This window comes from Diabrotica virgifera, chromosome 6, assembly GCF_917563875.1.
Source record: "Diabrotica virgifera virgifera chromosome 6, PGI_DIABVI_V3a".
NCBI classification, from domain to species: Eukaryota; Metazoa; Arthropoda; class Insecta; order Coleoptera; family Chrysomelidae; genus Diabrotica; species Diabrotica virgifera.
Window position 1 is genome coordinate 93098147 of NC_065448.1, and position 26150 is coordinate 93124296.

At 34.0% G+C, this 26150-nt stretch overlaps 2 protein-coding genes across 5 annotated transcripts in view; both read left to right on the forward strand.

Annotated features, from left to right (window-relative positions):
- The window catches only part of LOC126886122 (uncharacterized), a 114069-nt gene extending 89278 nt beyond the window's left edge, over positions 1-24791 (forward strand). Inside the window, exon 4 of the mRNA XM_050652967.1 lies at positions 24729-24791. Coding sequence (XP_050508924.1) covers positions 24729-24791 — 63 coding nt within the window. The remainder of the gene's footprint in view (positions 1-24728) is intronic.
- LOC114329196 (zinc finger homeobox protein 4) overlaps positions 1-26150 on the forward strand; it is a 1197903-nt gene that overhangs the window by 1043120 nt on the left and 128633 nt on the right. For all 4 annotated transcript variants that reach the window (XM_050652612.1, XM_050652613.1, XM_028278232.2 and 1 more), the window contains one exon: positions 24729-24841. The gene's annotated coding sequence lies outside the window, so the exon portion shown is untranslated. The remainder of the gene's footprint in view (positions 1-24728; positions 24842-26150) is intronic.

Consider the following 26150-nt stretch of genomic DNA (forward strand, 5'->3'; position numbering starts at 1 on the left):
CTTTCTGCTTCTTTTCCTTAGTAGGCTATATTAAAAACAAACGCTCTTAACTGAATCAATTTGGTTATTGTAAAGATTAAACTATGCTTCTTGTTATAAACAATAAAACTAAACTCATCCCCTCTTCTTGCATGTCCAAAATGGTCGGCCATTTGTTTTAGAGCGAAACAGTGGTGTAGTGTGTTGTAAGTACAGTTAGTATGGAAGAAATAAGTAGGAAGTACATAAAATATAAACGAACTGGGCATTTTAAAAGAAAAATACAACACAGACAGCACTACGACGCCTCGATTTTAGGTTAGATTCACATTAAAACCGAGTGGCATTATTGACAGCAGCATTAAAACTAAACGGTTTTAATTCCAAGGCAACCTTGCTTTTATGTAGGATATATGCTCTTGGAAAATTATAAAATAAAACCATTTGATCTTAACAATTCTCTGTCGATCGATAAATAGTTTTATTTGGATTTCGGCCATATTGATTTCTGCAGATGCTGAACGCCATGATAGATTACAATATAAGGCTTACATAAAAATTATAAATAAGCGACTTAAAGACATAAATTCGATTTATTTAAACATTAAAACATTAAAATTATAGATGAAATTATTTTTCTTTCAAATTAATATTTTTCGGATTAAGATTTTTTTATTATTTTTATTTTTTAATCGCCAAAAGTCAGAAATTTTAGGGCGAGTTATTTAGACCTATTTTTGTGAACATTGTCAGTAAAGTTGGGTGCGCAAGTGTTTTTCTATCTTGACAGTCCGAAATAACCAAGTTCTTTTTATTATTTTATGGTTACAAATACGTATCTACCTATCATAACACATGCAAAAATTTGTTGGCCTATATGGAGTATATGGGTTTAAAGAATCATTTAATTTGGCAAATTGTTTTTAAAAGTCTCCATTTAAGAAACCTTTTTAAGTTCGCTATAAAACTGCCTGCACTTAAAGTGTCTTTTAACATGGTTTTAAAAGCACCGTCACAGCAGCTTTAAAACCAGTTGCTTAAGAAAATAAAGTTTTAAGGTTTTTATTTTTGGTTTTATTGACCTCTTTCTGAGTGGGCCCTTTTATACTGAAAGCGGTTTTATTGCAACCTTAAAAACCTTTAAAAACCAAATGGTTTCAATTTTAGTTTTATTCCACAGTTTTAAAGCATCCTTAAAAGACTTAATAAACCGGCTCGGTGCTACTTGGGATTCTGTGATATGTGTTTCGCTATTTTTAGTTCGTCAGACAGGCTTGTAAAAAAAGAACAATTATAATGACATATTTGTTAACTAGTGCATTTGCTTTGTGAATTTCAATAAATCTACCATTTTACCTTAATTTCTTTTTTTTTACTTGGCCGGTAACTTTTTTTCAAGTATCCTGATTTCGGATAATTCTTGAACTGTCAATTTCCGTTTGTCTCGATCTGTGCCTATTTTTATTGATTGCTGTAGAGTCTTGAATATGAGTTTCGTAAAAAGATCTATAAATCTGGTTGGCAATTTTCCTGGACCATACCAAACCAAGCCTAAATCTTTTTCGTGGACCATGGTCCCCCACTATAAGACTTTCCAAACCAGTTCCTCTAATAACGTCGCTGAAGAACTTGGCTATATTTTCAGCTATAATAAACAGCTTTTAATTTAAATCTGTTGGAAGATTGATAATAGTTATTTATGTACCAAGTCAGTAAAGTTACTGTTTATCGAACGAGTCTGATATTATGAGCAGAGTGAGCGTTAGCGACCGAGGCGAATAACAGACGAGTTCGATAAAGAGTCTTTATTGACGTGGCGCATACAAAATTTTATCGCTAATAATTTGATATTGGTTTTAACACTTACTTACAATTTACAATTTAAGAACGTTTTTAAATTTTAAACGTAATAAAAATTGCATGACAGTACTGACAGATGACTTTTGCTTGATGTCCGCTTTCGATTTTAAATCGATAGTTATCAATATTTAATAATTACTAAATCGGTAAAATTTTGATTTATTTTATATGAATATAATTACAAAATACTACGGAATTTCACTTTTTGACATAAATTTAATTAAAAATGTCGTAAATTTTGTACAATATTTTTACTAATTAAAGTAAATAAATTGTAAGTTAACTCAAATAAATAATCGATTACTGCCATCGACCACTTACATTCAATCTCGATTAATCGCGGCAGGTAAAGTGAAATTCTTCTTTGAGTACAATAAAATTTTACTTTACTGCCGCAAATGGCGGCAAATGAGTACAATAATGAATGACTTTAGTGACGGTTGGCGATAAATTAGTTTTTTCTCACTCCAAGACACTCTTAACATTCGAAGCCAGCAATACATCTCAAAGGCATCTATATTTTCTTTTTGTCTGTTAAAGAAAGAAAAGAAAGAGAAAGAAAGAATACTAATGGGAAAAAAGAACAAAAAAAGTATGCCGAAAACCAGGTGAAAGAAAGATATGAAAAAGACACAAAAGAACTAAAAATCCGAAATTTGAAAAATAAAGCAGCAAACAGGGAAAATGGAAATTAATGGTCAACCAAGCCATGGGCCTTCTAAACCTGGGAAGCTAATTTTAAAAATCCACTCATGGGCTAGATACACCTTAAAAATAAAAATAGCTTAAACAGTTGCCAATTTCTTTAACCTCTCATATCAAAACTAACCCGAATTTTTAAACCTCGGGACCTACAAACAATAAAAAAGATCGATGACGAACGGAGTAAACTTCAACAATACTAGAATATTCCAATAGAAATCGAAAATCTGGACAAATTCTATTTTAAAGTGGGTCAAATACAACATTTTGACGGTAATTCTTCATTTTTATTTAATATGACTTTCCATTTGCAACCTGTGTTAACACCCCATTCAAATGGGAACACACACCTTATATTTATAAGTTGTGACGGGGCTTGCTTGGCCAGTAGAACTCTTCTTTTTTTACACTGCATCCCCTTGGTTTGTTAGGAGCTGATATAAGTGAAAGTGTTAACCGTTTCGATGTTATAGATTTTCTTTACAATATACAATTGATGTAGAACCCTTTAATGCGTATCACCATATAGAACAAGTAGAGTAACTAGGAGCAAACAACCAAATTACTATCATCACTATCATAATATATCGTAGAACAGAAAATAAACAAATTTATTAACTAGTCAAATAATTAACTAATAAAGTTAACCATTAATTAAGCAATATATTTTCATTTACATATATTAAAATGATTTGTTATTCACACGTCAAACATGACTTTGGAAACATTTAAATTATTATGAAATTATTAAATAGTTTTTTTTATTTATTGTCTATTTATCTATCGCTAGCGAAACAAGTTTCCTTATTTTGAATTTGTATACTATTTTTTCACCATTAAACAATATTCTAAAACCTAAAAAAATATATATAATAAATGAAAATAGTTTCTATCCTTGTGGGATCGGTACTCACCGGAGGGACCGCAGACGTTCGGATACAATTAGCGTCTCTTTGCAAAGATAATGACGTCGACTTTACTAAGTAACAAGACATTTACTCAACACACACACTATACATTACACTAGGTACCAGATTGGAAAAATCCACTGTGCCATGCCAATGGCCATTAGCGTGTGCTCACTACGGAGACCAAAGGATGGTATCCTAGCCTAGAGCATAGTATCCTACTCTTCATATTCGTGAATTTTCGCATTTAAAATAATGTGTTTATTTTACCTGGCGATCGAAACTATATTATCGATCGCTATGTAAAATAAATGCATTATTTTGAATGCCAGAATTCACGAATATGAAGAGTAGGATACTATGCTCTAGGCTAGGATACCATCCTTTGGTCTCCGTAGTGAGCACACCCTTAGTTGTCGAGGCTAAATAAGAAAAAATAAAATAAAACCTAAAATAGTTGGTCGTTCAGATGAAAACTAAGTAAATAACACAGTATTTAGCTTTAGCTAAATATTTGAAGTTGTCACAATTGATTTATTGAAATTAATATAGCTTAATTGTTTTAATGTGTTCAGGAAATAAACCGATTTATTTCGGCACAAAAAATTCAAATTAATTATTGATTGAAAACCCATATTGTGCGATCAAATTGTTCTACTACCCTTAAATGAGAAAACATTAGTGGAATGATTTTCGCATGACATAACTACCGTTCATTTGGGGCTAACCCCAGAAAGGGCTTGTTAAAAGCCCATCAGAATATTAAGAAATTATATAATGAACTTTTCCTATCTAATTTATTTGTAATTTAATAATGTTCGATCATTTACTGTAATTTGATAGACAAAAATAATTGGATAATAAATCATGTCCTGCCAAAAATTTTCCCAAAGCCATAAAAATGTTTCCTTAACGATAAAATAATCAAGTATATTTAAAAGCAACTAATTTTGTATAGTTTTGTAATTTTTTCTTTTAAAAAGTCTGTTTAAGACTATAAAATCAAGATAATGTTTATCATTTCTTATACAAAGTTAAATGAAATTTGGCCTATGTAAAAAATAATAATAAAAATTTGGTAATACTTTAAAGAAATTTGTAGTTTCTTTAATATTGACTATTTCACATGTACATTAATCACCATCTTATGCAGTTTATTTCTGTCATTCGCCATTTACTTTTTTATATAATGTATTCGGTTTTGTTGTCCCTGGAAATTTAAGTTACAAGAGACAACCCATGCGCTGAAATGCAAAAAAAATCACTTTAGCATTGACCGCATATGGAGCTCTATCAGACAACATCAAGAGCAACAGATCAAAATTATTTGAAACAGAAGATGTTCGACCAATGTGTACTTCCAGTCATGACTTACAGCGCCGAAACACTTTCCTTATCCCAGGCCACAGTAAGCTAACCCAGAGTGGCGAGTGGCCCAAAGAAGAATGAAGCGGACTCTAAGGGCACTGGGACTGCCTCTAGGAGACATGGTTAGCAACGAGAAGAAGGACAGGCATCACACACGTGTAGATAAAAGAAGCAGATGTTGTCCACCTACACTATGGACAGTCGACGTCAAAAGAATCGCTGGGAATTGACTGCAGGAAGCTTAAGGCCGACAGAACTATATAGAAGAAAAGACGGGAGGCCTTTGTTCAACTTTGGATGCAGAAGGTTGGATAATGATGATAGAAGTAACATTTTTGCTGTTGTATTTCATTTGATTTTCCAAAAAAATATAAGTACGTCTGTGATCCAACTTTATATTTACCAAATCAATTCTAAAAATGCCATGTACCTAATTCAATGTAAATTAGTGTTCAATTAATGTTGATTCTCGAAGTACTAGTACGTTCTTTAAAGGTAAAATATTGCAAAACCTCTAAATTTTAAAGAACCGATTGGATTGACATGAAATTTGGCATACACATAGATAACAAGTCAAAGAAAAAAAGTGTTATTGTGCCAATGTGTGCTTTTGACCTAGGGGTGAGTTTCACCCCCTTTTGGGGGTGAAAAATATATGTTCGAAATAAGTCCGGAAATAGATAAAATGACTAATTCTAAGCAACTTTTCTTCTATAAAGTTTTTTCACCAAGTTAATACTTTTCGAGTTATTTGCGAGAGAATATGTTAATTTTTCTACAAAATAACCACGTTTTCAGACGGTTTTTCGCAAATAACTCAAAAAGTAAGTATTTGGTCGAAAAAAAATTCCTATCAAAAATATAGCACGTAAAAAAGTGAAAAACATGGTGTATATATTTAGTCACTATACCTAGTAGAAGCAGAGTTAAAGCTAATGAAAAATAGGTTCATATTCGTCAAATTCCAAATTGAATATTTTAACGTACCCTAACTAAAAAACGAACTTATTTGGGGAAAACTTATTTTAACTTTTTTAAAGTGTTTAAAAAAATCCTTATTTTTGTTTTAAAAAACAATTTTAGCATCAAAAGTGAACAAGTTACGCTCAAAATAAAGTTGGTCCCTTTTTTTGGTAAGAAATCGGGAAAATCACCCCCTAATTAGTATTTTAAATGAACTTAATTGTTACCACTTCACAAGTTTTTTACTCGCGTATGTATTGATCATATGATCTGTAAGTTTAATCGGTTCAAGGTACTTATTTTTGAAAGAGCTGTAGTTAAAAGGGCTTGAACGACTCGCTTATCACGAGTGTATGCGAATTTAGAAACACCGAATCTTAACCAATTTTTGTCTTACAGAAAAACAAAAGAATACAAAATATTCAGAAAAGTAAAGCCGACTTTTTTTATTGTTTAATATTTTTGGTATCTCTAACAATTTTTAATTTATTTTGAAAAAAAAGCATTTTTTTCAAAATTTAAATTTTTCAAAATTTTACTTTAAAACCAAATTAAAAAAAAATAAGCACTTTGAATCGATGAAACTTACAGATCATATAAACACATCATAAGTAAAGTAACTTGTAAAGCGGTAACGATTAATTTTATTTAAGTTGCTAATTGGGGGGTGATCTTCCTGATTTTTTTTTACCAAAACAAAAGGGGCCAACTTTATTTTGAGCGTAGCTTGCTTACATTTAATGCTTGAATTTTTTTTTATAAAAACAGAAATAAAGCTTTTTTTAAACACTTTAAAAAAGTTGAAATGTTCTTTTCTCAAGAATGCTTCATTATTTGGATATTTCACATTGAATTATTCTATTTTAAATTTTTCGACTATGAACGTATTTTTCATTAGCTATAACTCTGCTTTGGCTAGGTATAAAGACCTAATAATATATACACCGTTTTTTTCACTTTTTTTTGTAGGCTATAGTTTTGCTAAAAATATTTTTTTCGACAAAATGTTTACGTTTTCAGTTATTTGCGAAAAACCGTCTAAAAACGTTGTTATTTTGTTAAAAAATTAACATATTCACTTGCAAATAACTCGAAATATATTAATTTGGTGAAAAAGCTCTATAGAACAAAAGTTTGTTAAAATTAGTCAGTTTATTCATTTCGGGACTTATCTTGGACATATATTTTTTCACCCCCGAGATGGGGTGAAACTCACCCCCCAAGGTAAAAGCACACATCGGCACCATATCACTTTTTATCTTTCGACATGCTAGCTATGCGTACGCCGTACCAAGCGGTTCTTTAAAATTTACAGCAAAAACCGTGAAAGAATGTACTATACGATTTATTTCGATGGTTCTGTAATGTTACCACCACCATCACTTCATAATGTTTTGCTTACATAAGGGGTTACTACGCTAGAAGGAAAGATAACCAATCTATTTAACGACCTAGCTGAAAGACACAAAAACTTTTTGCTGCAAAAAATATCCCATCATTGCCCATATTCCATAGACTATAATGCCAATATCTATCTCTCTAATTAGCCTTCTCCGGTCCATCTTTGGACATAAGCCTCCCCAATCCTTTTAAATTCTTCGCTACAGTCATCCACCTAGAGCCCACGTGCTTCTTGATATCATCTGCCCATCTCATTTTAGGCCTTCGTCTGTTTCGTTTATATTCCTATGGTCTCCAGTTTATAAGAATTTTGTTATATCGGTCTTCATTTTGTATTATATTATGTCCAAAAAATTTGAATTTTGCAACTTGTCCAACATCCCTAACTTTTGTTTTCTCTCTTTGCATTCTCGCTTATATGCGAATATATACCACACAATATACGAATACAATACACCAATATATGTCATACAATATGCCAATACCATACACATTCTTTCAGAAATTGAAGTGATGGCATAATGAAGTCTCAGGTCAGATATGAAGATTAATATAAAAGACAAACAAAGATTATTAATTTATGCCAAAAAGCATATTTTGTTATTAGTTTTTACAAGAAACTATTTTGTAGCAATAATTTATTAAAATATTTATAAACAAAAAAAAACATTTTATGTTTCAAATGATCACGCTTTTTATGTAGTTAAATTTATTCAAACTATTTCCCGCGCTGTAAATAAAAAACCAGCTTCTGTAACGTTGCTAGCGATAGTTATGTACATTTTGATTGTGATTGATCAATTTTTTCTGTCTGCCACTGAAATGTTAGCGATTGACACTTACAAGGAGTATATCTTCTTTCACGTAAGGAATTCATCAAACTGTACGCAATTAAAATTGTTACAGAGACTATTTTACACGTCGATTGTAAAGAAGTCAGTGAGAAAATTCTTGCGTTTGTTGTGCAAGTACACTGTTAAAATTACCTATGTGATAATGTAATTTTTGTTCCAAAAGTTTTTTCAAACGAATATGCAGTTAGTGAATGTTCTTTTATTTTACTTACATAAATATAAATTTACTGATATAGAAGATACTAGATTTCACTAATATCATCTTTATAATTATTTACTTTTTAACTATTATACAAAAAATTTCAATAACTGGATACTTAGGAAGTGTTTTAACTTTTGTTATAAGTTTTATTAAAACTGATGCTCTCTAATCGTGATATGCTTTTTCTCATAAGGATCTTTCAGTGCGTCACAGTTTTTCGATTTCTTTCTAATGCATTAAATTGTATGTAACAGAGAAAAACGCACGTCGGTGATTACATTTCGTCGGTGACATTTATAACATTTATTCTAGTTGTCGCTGTAATCGAAAATAAAATAATTTGCGAATTATATAATATATCTACGAATCAGAACAATTTAAAAGACTATACAAATCAAAGAAAATACCATTTTATAATTGCATTAAACACAATTGATTTGTTTTTATGCCAAATTGCAAATAAAATTTGACAACTGTCAGATTTAACTAAAATGTCATATCACTAAAATATATATTATCACGGACTTACCTTTTTTTCTATCATTTATGCAATATACTAGGTACTTTCTAACTAAACATTACTATTGTTCCTTGTATTTACTAAAGCATTAACCTTCAATGCTTTTTGTCATCTACTGCTTCTGTTGCTTTCCTTCAGTTGGCTCTACCTTCCAAATTTCTTCATAGGGTTACGTTTGCTCCATCTTTAGATACCTTGTTATTGGATTTCCACGTTTATCATTCGATCTTCGCTTGCCCACTGCACCACTCTTGCATCCAATTCCTATGGCAACGTTTTAGATCATCAGTCCAACGTATTGGTGGACGACTTCTGCTTCGGTAGGCATCATCTCTTGGTCTCCGTTCCAGTATCCGCTTTGTCGATCTGTTATCTGTCATTCGAGCCACGTGACCTGACCAGTTCCACTTCAATGTTGCTATTCTCTCTATTGTATCAGCCACTTCTGATCTTTGTCGTAGCTTTTTTTTTATCTTTATAGAGGGGGGGTCTGGAATCTTCAAAAGACACCTTAATCCAGAACGCCGCCTGACTGACCTTAGTGCAGGATTCATTCTTCGTAGTACCAGCGATAGTTCCCGAGTACTTTAAAACGCTCTCTCGTCGCCGAGACTACGCCGAATGCCTAACTGCTAAACCAGACCCTCCTATGTCATCCAGCGCTCCGAAAGCGGAATGGCCGCTTCCGAAGCACTTTACCTTCATTTATCTACAGACTGTAAGCAAGAAGGCCCTTCATTTTCCCCGTTCCCCCCTTTTTTTTGGTCCCAAGATTGGTCTCAAGATTTGTCGTAGCTGGCGGTTTGGCAACTTGTCTCGTAGTGAAACGCCCAACATAGCACGCTCCATTTGAGGCACACGGACCTTTTGTACTGTTCTCCTTGTCATGGTCAATGTTTCCGCTCCGTAAGTCAACATTGGCAAAACACACTGATTAAAGGTTTTTCTTTTAAGGCATATCGGTATTTCAGACGATTTGAAAATATGGTTCAGCTTGTCGAAGGCTGCCCAAGTCAGTCTAACACGACGGAGAAGCTCAACGGTTTGGTTATCTTCTCCTATGCGAATCTCATGACCTGTATTTATAGGCCATTACCTGGTCTATGGATCTTGTTCCAACGAATATCATATCTTGACTTACAAGATTTGTCATCATCTGGGTTTTAGATATATGTATGTATTTTCAACCCCCTTCTAGCTCTAGCGAGGAAAGGTAGAGCTGATTTAAAATTTCTTTTAGCTCATCGATCCTATCAGCTATTAGCAAAATATCATCTGCAAACCTCAGACGGCTAAGCTTTTCTCTGTTTATGTTTAACATAAACGGATTTCCACGTTAAACATTTTCTTGTAATGGAAAGACTAAGTTTTCACTCTGATGACATATAAAACAACATACTGTTACTCTTCGTCTCACCAGACTGAAAACAATGGGAACCCTCTCTGGTTACACCTCCGAGGCTTCTACAATTTACAAGCCATACGGATGCTGAGACTAAGGAAGATGAGGGAACTTTACAATTTATAATTCACGTCCCATCTGCTCAGCGCGGTAAAGTTCCAACGAAAATGGTTCCCTTCGTACTCCAATCAGAGTAAACACGTAAATCAAAAATGAATAACCATTTTCAATTTCGTTGCAAATCGAAAATACAGCCGCACCATATTCTAGTCCAATCAGAGAGTGCAGTAAGCACCTTTACCGGTTTCGAGACTTATTAGTCTCTCATCAGGACGCACAAATGCTGCTCTCTCTGATCCAACCAAAACAAACCCCGGCGTGCAGTCACGGATTGCAGCGAATAAAATGGCATAGACGGGTTCCCATTGTTTTCAGTCTAATGGGATGTAGAGTAACATGATGTTTTTTTTATGCCATCAGAGTAAAAACATAGTCTTTTGCTAGCAGTTGCCGCTAGGGCATCTATGCCATTTCGTTCGTTGCAATCCGTGACTGCACGCCGGGGTTTGTTTTGGTTGGATCAGAGAGAGCAGCATAATGTGCCTCCTGATGAGAGACTACTAAGTTTCGAAACCGGTAGAGGTGCTTGTTGCACTCTCCGATTGGACTAGAATATGGTGCGGCTGTATTTTCGATTTGCAGCCAAATTGAAAATGGTTATTCATTTTTTTTATTATTTCGTTCTTGTAATTCTTCGGTCGTTTGGAAATATACCTCATACTATTTTTACTAGTGTGTGTTCTCCATTTTAGTTAAGTATATGACTATTCTACTTCTTTTTCTGTCTAGTATCTGGTAGTTTGGTCTTTATAATGTGCCTTTTAGTGCCATATACCTATATGACGTTGTTTATCTTACAGTTGTTTTCAGTGATATCCTTGAGTATCTTTATTTTAGGTGATTCCATTAATCTTCTTATTTGCTTGGTATCGGATCTTATAAATCGAAGTTCTTTTATCCCTTTTTAGTTCTTTATTGTGCCATTGTGCCAGATATTTAAGTATCCCTCTATTCTATTGGCTTTACTTATGCGTTGGACAATTTCAGCTTCTGCATCTTCATAGCTATAGATCAATATTTCTACGTAAGCATCTAGACCTTATTCTTTACTTAATTATTTCGCTATCCACTTCTAGTTTGGATTGTGTTTTGAATTTTGGTGACTACTATCATTTTTGGTTGCTTGCATCATCATATTAAATAATATAAGGGCGCTTCTTGGTCAATGCTTTTCGCGGATGATATCGTGTTTGTGGAGGAGAGCAAAGAAATGTTGAAACAGAAGTTAGAGGATTGGAGAAAGGCTAGTGAAGCAGGAGTACTTGACTCCTACACAAGAGAATATGGGACACTAGATGAAGTTTCCCATATTATTTTGTTAATAATAGTAACAATATACATACAGCAAGAACGGTAAAACCAACTATCTAAAAAGTTCTCTTTTTCTACCATCACAGCAATCTGAACTTTGTTGGCTGCAGCTCTGAACAACTGTATTGAACTGCACCCATACCACTCCCTTAAATTTCGCAACCAGGAAATCTTCCTACGTCCCACATTTCTCGTTCCCGAGATTTTTCCTTTGATTATGAGTCTTAGCAGAGAGTATTTTTCTCCTCTCATTATGTGGCCTCTGTGTTGTTTTTATGACTTCGCATTCCTTCCCCATCTTCAGCAAAATATCTTGATTTCTTACTCTTTCTGTCCATGGTATTTTCCACATTCTCCTGTAGCACCACATCTTGAATGACTCAATGTTTTTGATGTTTATCATTTTCAGTGTCCATGCTTCCATGCCGTACAGCAGAACGGAGAAAACATAGCACCTTAACATTCTCGCTCTTAGGTTTATATTTTTGTCCCGGCTGCATAGGAACTTTTTCATTTTGACAAATGGTTGTCTCGCTATCTCTATTCGCCTCTTGACTTCTCTTGTCTGCATGGTCATTAGTATCAGTGGACCAAACCTCTAAATATTTGTGGGACGTAACTCTTTTAACTGGCTGATTATTTATGGTTAAATTCACATTGGTGTATAGCTTCTTTGTTACAATCTTGAATTTAGTCTTTTTGATGTTCAGTTTTAGACCATACTTATTGGTATGAGTGTTTATGTTTTTCATCAAATACTGTAAATTTGCTAGGTTATCTGTTACTATTAGCGTGTCATCAGAGCGTATCGTATATTGTTAATTAACTCTCCGTTAATGTTCATACCAATGTTTTGCTCTAGGAGCGCTTCCTGACATACTGTTTCGCTATATATATTGAATAGTAGTGGAGAAAGCACACAAACCCTGACGCACACCTCAACGAATCTCAATTTCTTCGGTAAACTCATTATCAACCTTGATTTTTGCTGTTTGTCCCCATACAAGCTGGATATGATGTTAACGTCACGACTGTCGATGTTTTTGCTTCGTAGTATTTGATACAGCTCTAAAAAGTTACTTAAATCCATATTTCTATGACAGGAAATAATATGTATATTCAAGAGGAACTTTTATCAGTGTACCAATAGCTAAAGCGGCTAGAAGATACTTTCAAAGATCAACGTGAGTAATTATGCATGAGCTGATAATTCCTTAATTGAATTCGCAAATATAAAAATATCAGCAAGTTCTCGTGACTCAAGTTGAGAGCACTAACACATTTGTTGCTACTTTATTTATTACCTGTCTTATTAGAAAGTGATATGTATGAGAACCGCTATCATTGCAATGTAAACACTTTTGCTCCAAAATGGAATAAGGCATTCGGTTAAGGCTGGAACGGCGTTAAAACATTACCCGCTAATGTATTACAACATTTCTTCTGGTGTAAGAAATAACGTGAGGATAGCTGTGGAAATAATTACTAATTAGCAATATATTATTAAACTAATCTCCCTAAAGAAAGAAGTTGTTTTAAACGCGGCACACCTTTTCCTTATTATTTACAATAAATTGTAGCTTTATCTTTGTCTTAAATACATAGTAAGGGATTTAATTTAGATGTTTACTTAATTTTCTATAAGGTTTTTACTATTTCAGTCACTAATGTTTAATAAGATTATAGCCCGATCAGGGAAGACAAAATTTTGCGAAAGCCTCAAAAAAAATTAAGGAATGATGAAAATTTGGGAACAGGTAGTTAAAATTGTCTATTATTATATAAAAAAAAGTTAAAAATTCTACATCCCCTCAATTTTACAAAAATGAGGGGAATACCCCCTTCTCGGGGGTGAAAAATATAAATTCAAAATAAGTGCGGAATTTTATAAAATGACTAATTCTAAGCAACTTTTGTTCATTAGAGTTTTTTCACTAAGTCAATACTTTTTTAGTTATTTGCGAATGAACATGTTCATTTTTAAGAAAAAAAACATGTTTTTGGACGGTTTTTTGCAAACACCTAAAAATGTAAGTAGGAACGCCTATGTTATCGAAAAATATTCTTAGCAAAAATATAGCTTATCTATAAAAACTGAAAAATATGGTGTATCCATGAATTAGGAGAATTAGGTTCTTCTTCGTCAGATTTCAAATCGAATAATTCAACGTGAAATAACCAAATAACGGAGCACTTTTCGGGGAAAACTCATATTAACTTTTTAAAGTGTTTAAAAAAGGTTTATTTTTGTTTAAAAAAAACTTCTAACATTAAAAGTAAGTGAGTTATACTCAAAATATTGTTGGTCCCTGTTATTTTTTGGTAAAAAAATTGCGAAAATAAAATTAATCGTTACCGCTTCACAAATTACTTTTCTTTTGTATTCTTTATATGATCTGTAAGTTTCATCGGTTCAAAAAGTTCATTCCCAAATTTTCATCCTTCCTTTATTTTTTTGGGGGTCAGATTGATCTCTGATCCGGCTATTACTGTGTTTTTATTTTCGTGTATTTTTGTATATTTAATATATGATTTAAAGTAAAGTTCTAACAAAGTTTTGTTAACTAGAAAGTTTTTTATTTCTCTCCTTAATAGAGTTTAATAGCCTGAGCTATTTCTGTAATACTGGATTTCAATGCTCGTATTATATTTTAGTGGTCTGCCCACAGTGTCCGTGTGTTTTGTTTCGGAGTCGTAGCTATCTTGCACGTCTCTCATTAAAAAAGCATGGCAGTATGATCTCTTGTAAATTGCTTGCTTTAATCAAACTCATCATTGCCGTCCTTTACTGCGCAGCTCAGATTAAGCATTGGCTTATCCAAATAATCGTCTCCAATTATTTCTATTTCTAGCTTTCTCCAGTTTCTGATTTCGAGTTCTCTCAAATGCTTCTGTACTTGGTTCATACATAGTATTTTGGGCTACCCCTTGGGTCGCTTTCTCACATTTTTTTGTTGAGTTATGCTTCATATTGTTTCAGGGGATTCCATGCGCTCCACATGACCTATTCATTTCAGACTGCGAAGCTTTAACTGTTCTACTAACTTTTTTTTCTACCTTTTGTTAGTTGAGATTCATCCAATTTTGTCAATATCCAGATGTCATATTTAGCTATACCTTATTTACACCTGTCTTATTAATTGCCCTATGTACCCTTAGGATGTTCCTATTAGTCTCTGGGCGTGATACGTTGAGAATGAGAACTTCCCGACCCTGAGTGAAATCGTACTCAGTAGAAAGCTCTCAGGATATACGAGTAAATGTATTGTTTCAATGGTTTGGAAATCGAAATTAAGAACTACCAGTTTCGTCCTATATAACATTCTTCATTCTTTGCACATATATGATGGGCAAATATTAGAGAAATATCATTACTATATTAAAAAATGGGTTTCTCGATTCATAGTGCTTACAATTCAACAAATGAGACCTGGCGGCTGACCTTGCCTGAAAATACACAGCGATAAATGCACAATACGTCAAGGTCACGCGCCAGGTCTCGCTTGTCCAATTGTACACATGCTTATAAATTCATAGAACGTATACTTTTATACAGTATTCAATAACTCACTCTATCTTATTACAACCAGTAAAGATTCTAAATTTACCTATTTGGTTTATATTAGTCGAAAATTCTAAGAAACCGGTTAACTCGCAACTATTAATTCCCAATGGAGAATAATACGTGCATTTAGCGTCAAACTGCTTAAATTTATTCTCTCAATTATGCCTCTCTTTAGAAGGAACGTCGACAGATACAAATCATACGACTACAACTAACCGAAGTACAGTCGGTTTTTTTACATAATTTATGATAACTAATTTAATCATTTAGAATTAGACTCTTGAGATTTGAAACGCTTACCAACTCTCTATAATGAAAAACAACAGAAAATCAGGGCAACCGAAAACAATAAGATCTACCGAAATAAAAGGTACACTTATTATAACATCGACGTCGCCACATATGACATACTAAAGAGTTTAAAGGAAGAATTTGTTAAGTTGTGCAAGGAAGCATCCAAAAGAGGTTTGGCAATAAATCAAAATAAAACACAACACCTAACATGCTCAAGAAAAAATACAGTTAATGTGATAAGGAAACAGAACCTACTGGAAATATAACAACTTTATCAAAGATAAGTAAAAATACTAAAGAAGTCAAGCTTCTCAAAGAAGCTTACTAAAAATACTAAACTGAAAATATACCGAGCAGCAGTTAGACCAGTAATCACATAATATGGTGCTGAAGTAACGTACTTGACACATAGATGTGAGGAAAGATTGATGATCCTAGATAGAAAAATCATTCTGAGAATAAAAGTCCCACTAATATTACGTCATAATGAATTTAGAAAACTGATGAACTACGAATTAAGAGAACTCTTGAAAGGAGAAGCTATCGTCAGATTGATCAAGACACGAGACTAAGATGGATGGGACATACAGAAAGGAGAAATCCAGAAGCAGTTACCAAAAAAATGACCAAATATATACCAGTATCAGGCAGACCATTAGGAAGACCGAAAACGATATGGGAGAAACAGACAATTGCGGACCTTAAGGAGATAAGACTTCGAGAACGGATAACCATAAGCAGAAACAGGATCTAATGGAGACATTTGGTAAAAGACGCCAAGTCACAACCAATTGTTAAACCAAAATGTTAATGTGGACTGATTTCTTGCCACAAATGAATCGGAAGAACCCAAAGAGGGTTCTAAAGGGAGTGTAGATACCATGATGATAGTCGGAAATTCTAAGAAATTGGTTAAGTGGCAACTATTCTCATAGGAGCATAAATACGTGCATTTAGCGTCAAACTACTATAATTTATTCTCTCAATTATGCCCCTTTTTAGACTACACCTTTTACGAAGAAACCTCGACAGATACAAATCATACGACTAGAACTAACCGAAGTACAATCGGTTTTTTTTACATAATTTTTGATAACTAATTTAATCATTTAGAATAAGACTCTTGAGATTTGAAACGCTTCCCAACTCTCTATAATGAAAAACAAAAGAAAATCAGGGTAACCGAAAACAATAAGAGCTACCGAAATAAAAGGTACACTTATTATAACATCGACGTCGCAACATATGACGTACTAAAGAGTTTAAAGGAAGAATTTGCTAAGTTGTGCAAGGAAGCATCCAAAAGAGGTTTGGCAATAAATCAAAATAAAACAAAACACCTAACATGCTCATGAAAAAATACAGTAATGTGATAAGGTTAAATATTAAATATCTTGGTGTCTCAGTTAATGGAACTAATGATAGAAGCATAATAATCAATGAAAGAATCCTGTCAGAAAACAGAACCTACTGGAAATACAACAACTTTCTCAAAGATAAGCTTACTAAAAATACCAAACTGAAAATATACCGAGCAGCAGTTAGACCAGTAATCACATAATATGGTGCTGAAGTAACGTACTTGACACAGAAATGTGAGGAAAGATTGATGATCCTAGAGAGAAAAATCATTCTGAGAATAAAAGGCCCACTAATATTACGTCATAATGAATTTAGAAAACTGATGAACTACGAATTAAGAGAACTCTTGAACGGAGAAGCTATCGTCAGATTGATCAAGGCACGAGACTCAGATGGATGGCGCATATAGAAAGGAGAAATCCAGAAGCAGTTATCAAGAAAATGACCAAATATATCCCAGTATCAGACAGACCACTAGGAAGACCGAAAACGGTATGGGCGAAACAGACAATTGCGGACCTTAAGGAGCTAAGACTTCGAGAACGGATAACCGTAAGCAGAAACAGGACCGAATGGAGAAATATTGTAAAATACGCCAAGTCACACAACCAATTGTTAAACCAAAATGTTAATGTGGACTAATTCCCCTGCACAAATGAATCGGAAGAGCCCAAAGAGGGTTCTACATGCTACATGGCAATCTACACTCCTAGGAGTGTAGATACCAAAATGATAATCGAAAATTCTAAGGAACTGGTTAACTGCAACTATTCCCAAAGGAGCATAAATACGTGCATTTAGCGTCAAACTACTAAAATTTATTCTCTCAATTATGCCTCTTTTTAGACTACACCTTTTACGAAGAAACGTCGGCAGAAACAAATCATACAACTAACCGAAGTAGGTACGGTTGCTTTTTTTACATAATTTATTATGACTAATTTAATAATTTAGAAGTAGACTCTTGAGATTTCAAACATTTATATTAAGATTTAATGATACGATTAAGCTTAAACGCTTACCAACTCTCCATAATGAAAAACAAATGAAAATCAGTTGCCCACCTGCTTAGACTTATATAAATCAACAATAATAAATCAAACCGATAACAAACAAAATCACTGCAGAAAACAAGAAATGTTTGTCCGGCGTTGGTGTGTGTGTGTTAAGGCTGAAGGCTACCACGCGGCGTTGCCATAGATCGAAGTGATAGGATCAAATTATTAATGATGCAGCTAATGTAATATTAATTGGTACAAGGTTGGAAGAAAATCTTTAATTGTAGTTTGTGTTTGCTCATATTACGATTTATCCAACATTTATTACTAATTTATTTGAAAAAAAAATTAATCATAGATTTATATTTATTAGAAAAAATAACTTTTATAAAAAACATTTTTTAATAGTATGTGTTTTGATAAGTTTTATTTCTAATTATTGTTTCTCGATCTACTTTAGCGAACGGCTCAACGAGCGATAAAGTTACGCCAGCTGTAGCAGTAAAATTACGGCAGCAGCACAGTTGTAAAATCATGGCTCCATGAGAGCGACAAATTGACGCTAGCAGTAACAGTAAAATACAGCGGCAGCACAGCTGCAAAATCATGGCTCCATGAGAGCTACAATTTACAGCGTGCATAGCGCCGCACGTGTGATTTTTACAACAAAAGGAACTTTTAGAAGTGACCATCCCTATATAAAATTTAGGTATAAACTGGTAAATTTACCCCCTGGACCTATCCGTCTGCGACATGCCCTTGACGATGCGCCTGTTCTTGATCTTGAACGACAACCTAGCGAACGGCTCCACGAGCGACAAATTGACGCTAGCAGTAACAGTAAAATACAGCGGCAGCACAGCTATAAAATCATGGCTCTATGAGAGCGACAATTTACAGCGTGCATAGCACCGCATGTGTTAATCTTACAACAAAAGAAACTTTTAGAAGTGACCATCCCTATATAAAATTTAGGTATTTTTTTATAGCCTTTTTTCTATTCGAAATGTCGAATAAAGGCCTCTCCCATTTCTCGCCATTCATCTCTGTTGTGTGAGAGGCGTTTCCACATTGGTCCTGCGACTCTTCTGATGTCATCGCTCCAGCGCATTTGAGGTCTTCCTCTTGGTCTCTTCGCTTTGTACGGTCGCCAGTTTCCAACTTCCTTGCTTCATCTATCATTTTCGAGACGTTCGTTGTGTCCAGCCCATTTCCATTTTAATTTAGCCGCTTGTTCCACGGCATCCCTTACTTTTGTTTTGTTTCGGGTTGCTTCGTTTGTTTGCCGATCTATGAGTGAGATACCAAGCATCTGTCGTTCCATGGCTCTTTGAGTTTTTCTAATCTTGTCCATGTTCATTTTTGTGAATGTCCAGGTTTGAGCTTCGTAAGTGAGAACGGGAAGGATACAAGAATCGAACACTTTGGTTCGAAGGTATTGTGGTATCTTTTTGTCTTTTAGTATATATGAGAGTTTTCCGAATGCAGCCCATTCTTACTCGTCTGCTTATTTCGGTATAGTTTGGTTTTCTTTGTTTACCTTGATATTCTGACCTAGATATATATTCTTTTACATGTTCCACTTTTGTTCCTTGGATGATTATCGTTGGTTGATCAAATCGTTGGTTGATGAAATTTAGGTATAAACTGGTAGATTTACCCCCTGGACCTATCCGTCTGCGACATGGCCTTGATGTCGCGCCTTTCTTCGATCTTGAGCAACAACTTACAGCTCCGTGGAGCCGCCCAGTATTATCGCTGTTGGTTTCATTTATCACGCTTCATTTTACTGCTACTGCTAGCGTAAATTTGTCGCCCGTAAAGCCGTTCGCTTAGGGTCAAATTAACTCATAATACTGTCACTAGTTTATATATTTATTGATCTCTCCGCGATTTTTTCCTTTTCGTTGTGATACTATTACCTTTTATTCCCTTTTATATTCATTTTGTGCTTGAAAAGTTACGTTACCACATTATCTGTTATGTTTATTTCAACTAAAACTAGTTAAATCTAATCTAGTCTTTTTCGACATTTATCGCCGATGATGTCAATACTTCTTTAAAACAAAAGGATATAACCTAAGCTGCACATTTAGAAACTCTGTTACAAAAGTATAAACTAGACAAAAAACTAGACACTTTTTCTTCATGTTCCAGTGTCCTCTCAGAACGTTGATTACCATCAAAGCTATCCTAATTTTATTCACTGCCACCGTAAATAGCATGCTTCTTCTTTACGTGCCATCTCCGCGACGGAGGTTGGCAATCATCATGGCTATTCTGATCTTAGATGCTGCTGCTCTAAACAGTTCGGTTGATGTGCATCCGTACCATTCCCTCAAGTTACGCAACCACGAAATTCGTCTCCTTCCTATACTTCTCTTGCCCTCGATTTTCCCCTGTCTTGATGGTTTCCAATATTTCTAGTCTTTTGTTGACTCTTCTCATGACTTCGTTGTTTGTTGTATGCTCGGTCCATGATATCTTCAGGATTCTTCTACACACCCACAGTTCAAATGCTTCCAACTTTTTATTAGTCGATGCATTAAGAGTCCATGCTAAATAGCATGCTAGTATATACCAATACAATACCAATACAATTCCAATCTCGCAAGTTCTTCAACCATGACGTCTTTCCTAGTCCTGTATTGCGTTTTCCTACTATTTTCCCTTGCCTAATATTTTGTACCAACCTATATTTAGGACATCTCATTACATGTTCGTAATACTCTAGTTTTCTCTTCGCCATGCTTTTTAGTCGCAGTAGTCTTGGTGAGACGTTCTAGTATTATGTTTCGAATATTCTCCAACCAATAAAGCTTTAAAATTCTTCTATAGAACCACACTTCGAACGCCTCAAGGCGATTTAGATCACTTTTATTCGCAGTCCAAGACTCGACACCATACATTAAGAACGAGAACATGTAAGAGGAGTAGGCGGATACGCAATGCCACTTTTAGGTCTCTGGTACATAATACCCTGGATATCCTTCTATATAAAAGCGGTTCTGGCTCTGCGTTTCAATTTAACTGATATCCAAGGTAAACAATTTGATCAACTTGCTCAAGCTTGCTACTATTTAGATGACGTATGTTTAGATCCAGACCTGCTTTCTTACAGCTGTCAACCACACTGTTAAGTAATGTTTGCAGATCTTCTTGACTAGCAGCTAGGAGTACGTATATCGCAAATTATTGATGATTTCACCGTTCACAATAATTATTCCTTCCTGTTTTTCAACAAGTGTATAAATTGTTTCCGAATAAACATTGTGAAGCAGGGGCGACCAGAGGCATCCCTGCCGTACTCCTCCTTGAATATTAAGAGCCTGTGATTCCAAACCGTTAGTTGATTCCAATTATGCGAACGTCTCTACCATCCAAGCCAATGCCTCTTAGAATTTCGATGAATATAGACTGCTTAACACGATTAATGACATCTGTGACGACATCACAGATGTCATAGAGCGAGTAGCATGGCTGAAGTGAAATTGGGCGGGCCATGTAGCCAGAATGAAGGACGGGAGATGGACCCAAAAAATTACAGTGTGAAGACCAAGAGAAGACAGAAGAAGCAGAGGTAGACCACCTACACGATGGACAGACGACGTCAAAAGGATCGCTGGGAATTGGTTGCAGAAAACACAAGATCGACAAAACTGGAAGAAATTAGGGGAGGCCTATGTTTACCTGTGGATGCAGAAGGCTGGATGATGAACACGATTAAGTGCTCTTTTAAAGTCAATAAAACAACAGATATATTATATCTTTGAGCAAGTACGTTCATCCCAAACAATGGTGCAAACGGTAAAATGTATGACTATCACACAATAGGTATCATGTTCGATCCCTTGTTCTGGCGAAAAGTCTAGATATTTTTAAAATATTTAAACTCTCCTCCTCGACACTTCCCGAATAAAATGAGAGCTTAGTTTAAACCCAGCGGTAATAATAGGTGACTGAAGCTTCCTCAGCGAAGGCCCACTTGTCTGCTACACTGCAGAATTTCAAATCTTTTATGGAAACCAGCTTTGAGATCAAATCGAGAATAGACAGCTACCATCAATAGCTAAAGGACCACCGAAAACAACAGAAGTAAAGCAAATTGATCATAGATAGAGGAAGACGAGAAAGCCTAGGACAGGAATTCAAACTCGAAGACCTAAAATAAAAAATAACTAAATATTAAAAGAATAAACACTAAAATAGATAAAACCACAAGAGGGGAAAAGAAAAAGTGAGAATTTAGAAGAAGAATAAAGAAAATTAATAATTTAAAATCTGACCCGTTTGCACGTTTTACAATATTTTTTAATTTATAATTCAGTAAACTTTATGACATACAAGTTTTTTTCCTATATTTTTCCGAAACAAGATTTTATAGAAGAATGTATAAATATTTCCTATACATTAATGTCTTCAACTGAAGTTCTTCAATCTGAATATAATATTTAAATTGTGGCAACACCGATGGTCAGGTTTAGACTTCCGAGCACACAATGGACCAGTATTTGGTGGGGGAGAAAGTGTCATTCTCGGTATTCTCTAATTTATCATGAGTCATGGCCTACAAAATTCTGTTCGAATATTTCTAGAGGTAACAAACCTTTGTTATTCGAATTTGATGCTAGGAGTTCTTTCATTTGAATTAATGTGAATGGTATGTCGTAAAAGGTATTCATTTTTAGTGTTTAGGCTTGTCCATCCGCCGGGTGCCTCCACCAAATATTGAAATGTGAACTATGGTTGTCTGATTACTGAACTAGAAATTCTCATTGGAATGGTTGAATGCTTTTAAAGAAACTGAAGACAAAAATCGTTTTAATACTTCGTAGTTTTATTTATGAACTTTATGAACTATGTAGTTTAATTTTATTTTTATTAACGCTAATAACATAAAATGAATTTACTGAAATTTTATTTTTGAATTTCGTAATTTATTACAGTAAAACCTCCGTTGACCGAAATAATTGGGGGAATGCCGTTTCGAATAACAAGAATTTCGGCTAAAAATAATATTGTTTTTTGTATTCTTCTTGTATCGAATTGCATAGTATTCTTGGTCAAACTTGGTATTAAAAAATTCTATGAGGTGATTTCGTAATGTGTTGTATATTTAATTGCGTTCTTTAGTTGCATGAAAACAAAGTTGACAATATTGACAAATTATCATCAAATTGTCTCCGTTTTCCGATAAAAATTTACTTTTTATTGACGAAATTGTTGAAAGTGTCAGCCGTCTCGGTTAAGCTATGTTTAGGTTAAAAAGGTTTTGGTTGACGGAGGTTTTACTGTATTTTTTTGACGATTTTTTATTCTTTTTGAACTTCTTCACTTAGAGTTTTTCGCATTTACCGATTTTTATATTTTATACGTTTTCCAAACAGCTAAGATACCGTATCACAACTTTTTCTTTTGGCTTCATTTTTTTTAAGTGATGCTTCCAAACTGATATTTATTTATTATGCCTCTATTACATATTGACATGATGACATGTATTTATTGACTTCATTAAATGAATGCTATGAGAATCTTATAAAGAGACAGGAAAAAGCTTGGGATATTTAAATGTAAAACTAAAAAATTAGAAATATTATCGATGTACCAATATCTGGAAGCAGTTACAGCAGAAAGTAAAAAGAAGAATGTATAAAAATATCAAAAAGAGTCAAGAAAACGAGCAAAATTATAAGATTTAAACTACATATTGGTAGAAAAAAAAAAGAAATAAGTAGAGAAGAAAAACGAAAGCATTAGAAAGGATTAAAAAAAACAGAAATTGACTTTATCAGAAATTCAGAAAAATAAATGAAATTAGTGTGGATACAATAAACAGAATGAACTAAGGAAGTATACGAGTAGAACAAAGCAGATGATGAAATGCAAAATGTGAAAAAAGGTACGAAAGTCCGAGAAAGAAATGGATAAACATATGAAAGGGATAGGATGAGAAAAAGTAAACATAAATGAATGGATAGAAAAATGTAGAATCATAAAAACTTAAAAAAAACATTATCCTTGTTCTTTGTGTGCCTATCCGTGAAGAATGTTGGCGATAATTATGGCAATCTTTACCTCATCAGCTTCAGCGCGGAAAATCTGCACAGATGTTGTGGTGAACCAAGTTCTGAAGTTCTTTAACCAGGATATTCTTCTTCTTCCTGGACTTCGCTTTCCAAATATTTTTTTGCAGGATTGCTTGTAGGAGGGCATATCTGGATTCATTTCGCATATTGTGTCCAAAGTATTTTAACTTTCGAAATGTGATGGTGGTCAGCACCTCTTGGTTCTACTTCGTTGTTCTGAAGGATTTCTCATTTGTCATCTGGTCAGTCCACGGGATTTTAAGAATTCTTCGGTATAGCCACATCTCAAATGCTTTCAATTTTATGCACATATCTCTGTTCAAGTCCACAATTCAACACCATAAAAAAGGACAAAGAAGACGTTGCATCGCAGCATTCTCAGTTTTGTACCAAGAGTTGTACCACAGGTTGTGGCTCTTGAAGAAGGCCCCCATATGGTTGAAGGTGGATTTAGCTTTTCCAATGCCGCGCTCTTATTTCTTGGTTGTTAGTCCATTCTTCATCTATTCTGGTGCCGAGGTAGTTGTTGTGTGTCACTCTTTCTACAGGGGTTTGGTTGATATAGAGTTGACCTTCTGTTATCTTTTTAAAAACATGAATAACAGAAAACTAAGACTAATAACTTTGTCTACAATACCACTGAGGGGTACAAAGAGTTAAGAGAATAAAAAAAGATTTAATGCAGTGTTCAAAGAACTTTATACTGTTTGTCTCTATTTAGGTAATACTTTATTTTATTTTATTTTATTAAAATTTATAATCACTTATAAGTTATAGCTTAAAGCAAAACTAACATACGTGGAAAATATATTTATAACAAATTTTTGTTTCAGTTCCGTCATCACATCAGGGAGCTGGGATTGCGATTTGACAACGGTTGTGTGACGAAGGGTTGATTCAACAGAAGTTTATTTCAAGCATTGTTTCTACATGCCGAAACTCGCAGGTAAACATTTTTCTTTTTTCGTTTAAATAGGTGCTTATACTTATACAATAATAAAACGATATCATTAAATCGTTTTAGTTTATGTCCGTTAAAGTAGATGGCGCATTTGTACGCTGACCGCTTGAAGTGGGCAATAAGCAGGAGATATCCGTTGGTCTTTCCGTATTTGAATGTGTATCAGTAGGTAGGAGTATTTAACGAAGCAGGGCAGGGATGCTGAAATGACGTCATAATTTGCTATTGATACTGATTCAACTGACTTCTACTCTATCGCAGGTTGTTAATTCACATAATTGTATAATTATTGACAGTTTCGTAACACAACTGGAAAGACCATCTGGCACAAGTGTAATTGCTTGGCATTTTTGTCTAATCATTACATTTGCTTAAAGATTTTAAATCTTCTCTTGGATTGAACTTTTTGCATGCATATTTTTCTAAGTTTCTGAAGTTAGTCGTAGTTTAATCTTTAAAGATTCTTTATTGTTGCTCTGTGTTATTTAATTAAGTTAATTACGATTGATCTTCAACATATTAGAAATACCCGCAAACTCTCACTTTTAATTTTGTGACTATTGATTTTTTGTTCACTTTTGATTTGTTTCTTGTTCAGCCCATTCTTCTTTTATTTCGTAGACATATACCCAGCATCCCTTGTTTCAAATTTTTTCCCCTTCGTCTTGATGAGATTTCTTCGTTAGTATTCAAGTTTGGTCTTCGTATGTGACCATTGACTGAAAACTCGAGATCACCAACACATAGCTATTTTTGTTTTTCAATGTGCCAGCTAAGATTGGATCTAATGATCTTTTGTTTTAAGTCATTTATTTAACAGGAATCATCCGCAAACCTAAGTTTATTCAGTCTTCTCCGTTTATTTCGCTACTATTTCCGATTCAATAAAACTTTTAGAATAGGCAAGCTTTTTAATGCAATAGTGAATAATTTATGTGAAATTATTGTGCGATATTATATTCAAGTTTATACACGTATCTTGGCAAACAATTTGATCTCTGAATTTTTTATCAGTTTTAGGTTTGGTCAACTGACTAACATAATTGAACTTAATTTTTTTATTTCTTGTCATTAATATAAATGTTAAGGTCAGTTTTCCTCTTCAAAACTTCTTCAAATTCGGAAAGTTAGGAAAGTTTTCTAGGTTGCCTTCATTCTGCTACATAAAAAATATAACGTAAAACTGACCATCATGTAGAACCAGTTTAGACTTAGCGATGAAATCAAAGCACAGAATCTTCTTAGCGCAGCTAATAAAAACGTTAGTGACTCTTTATCTTATCGAATAGAGTAG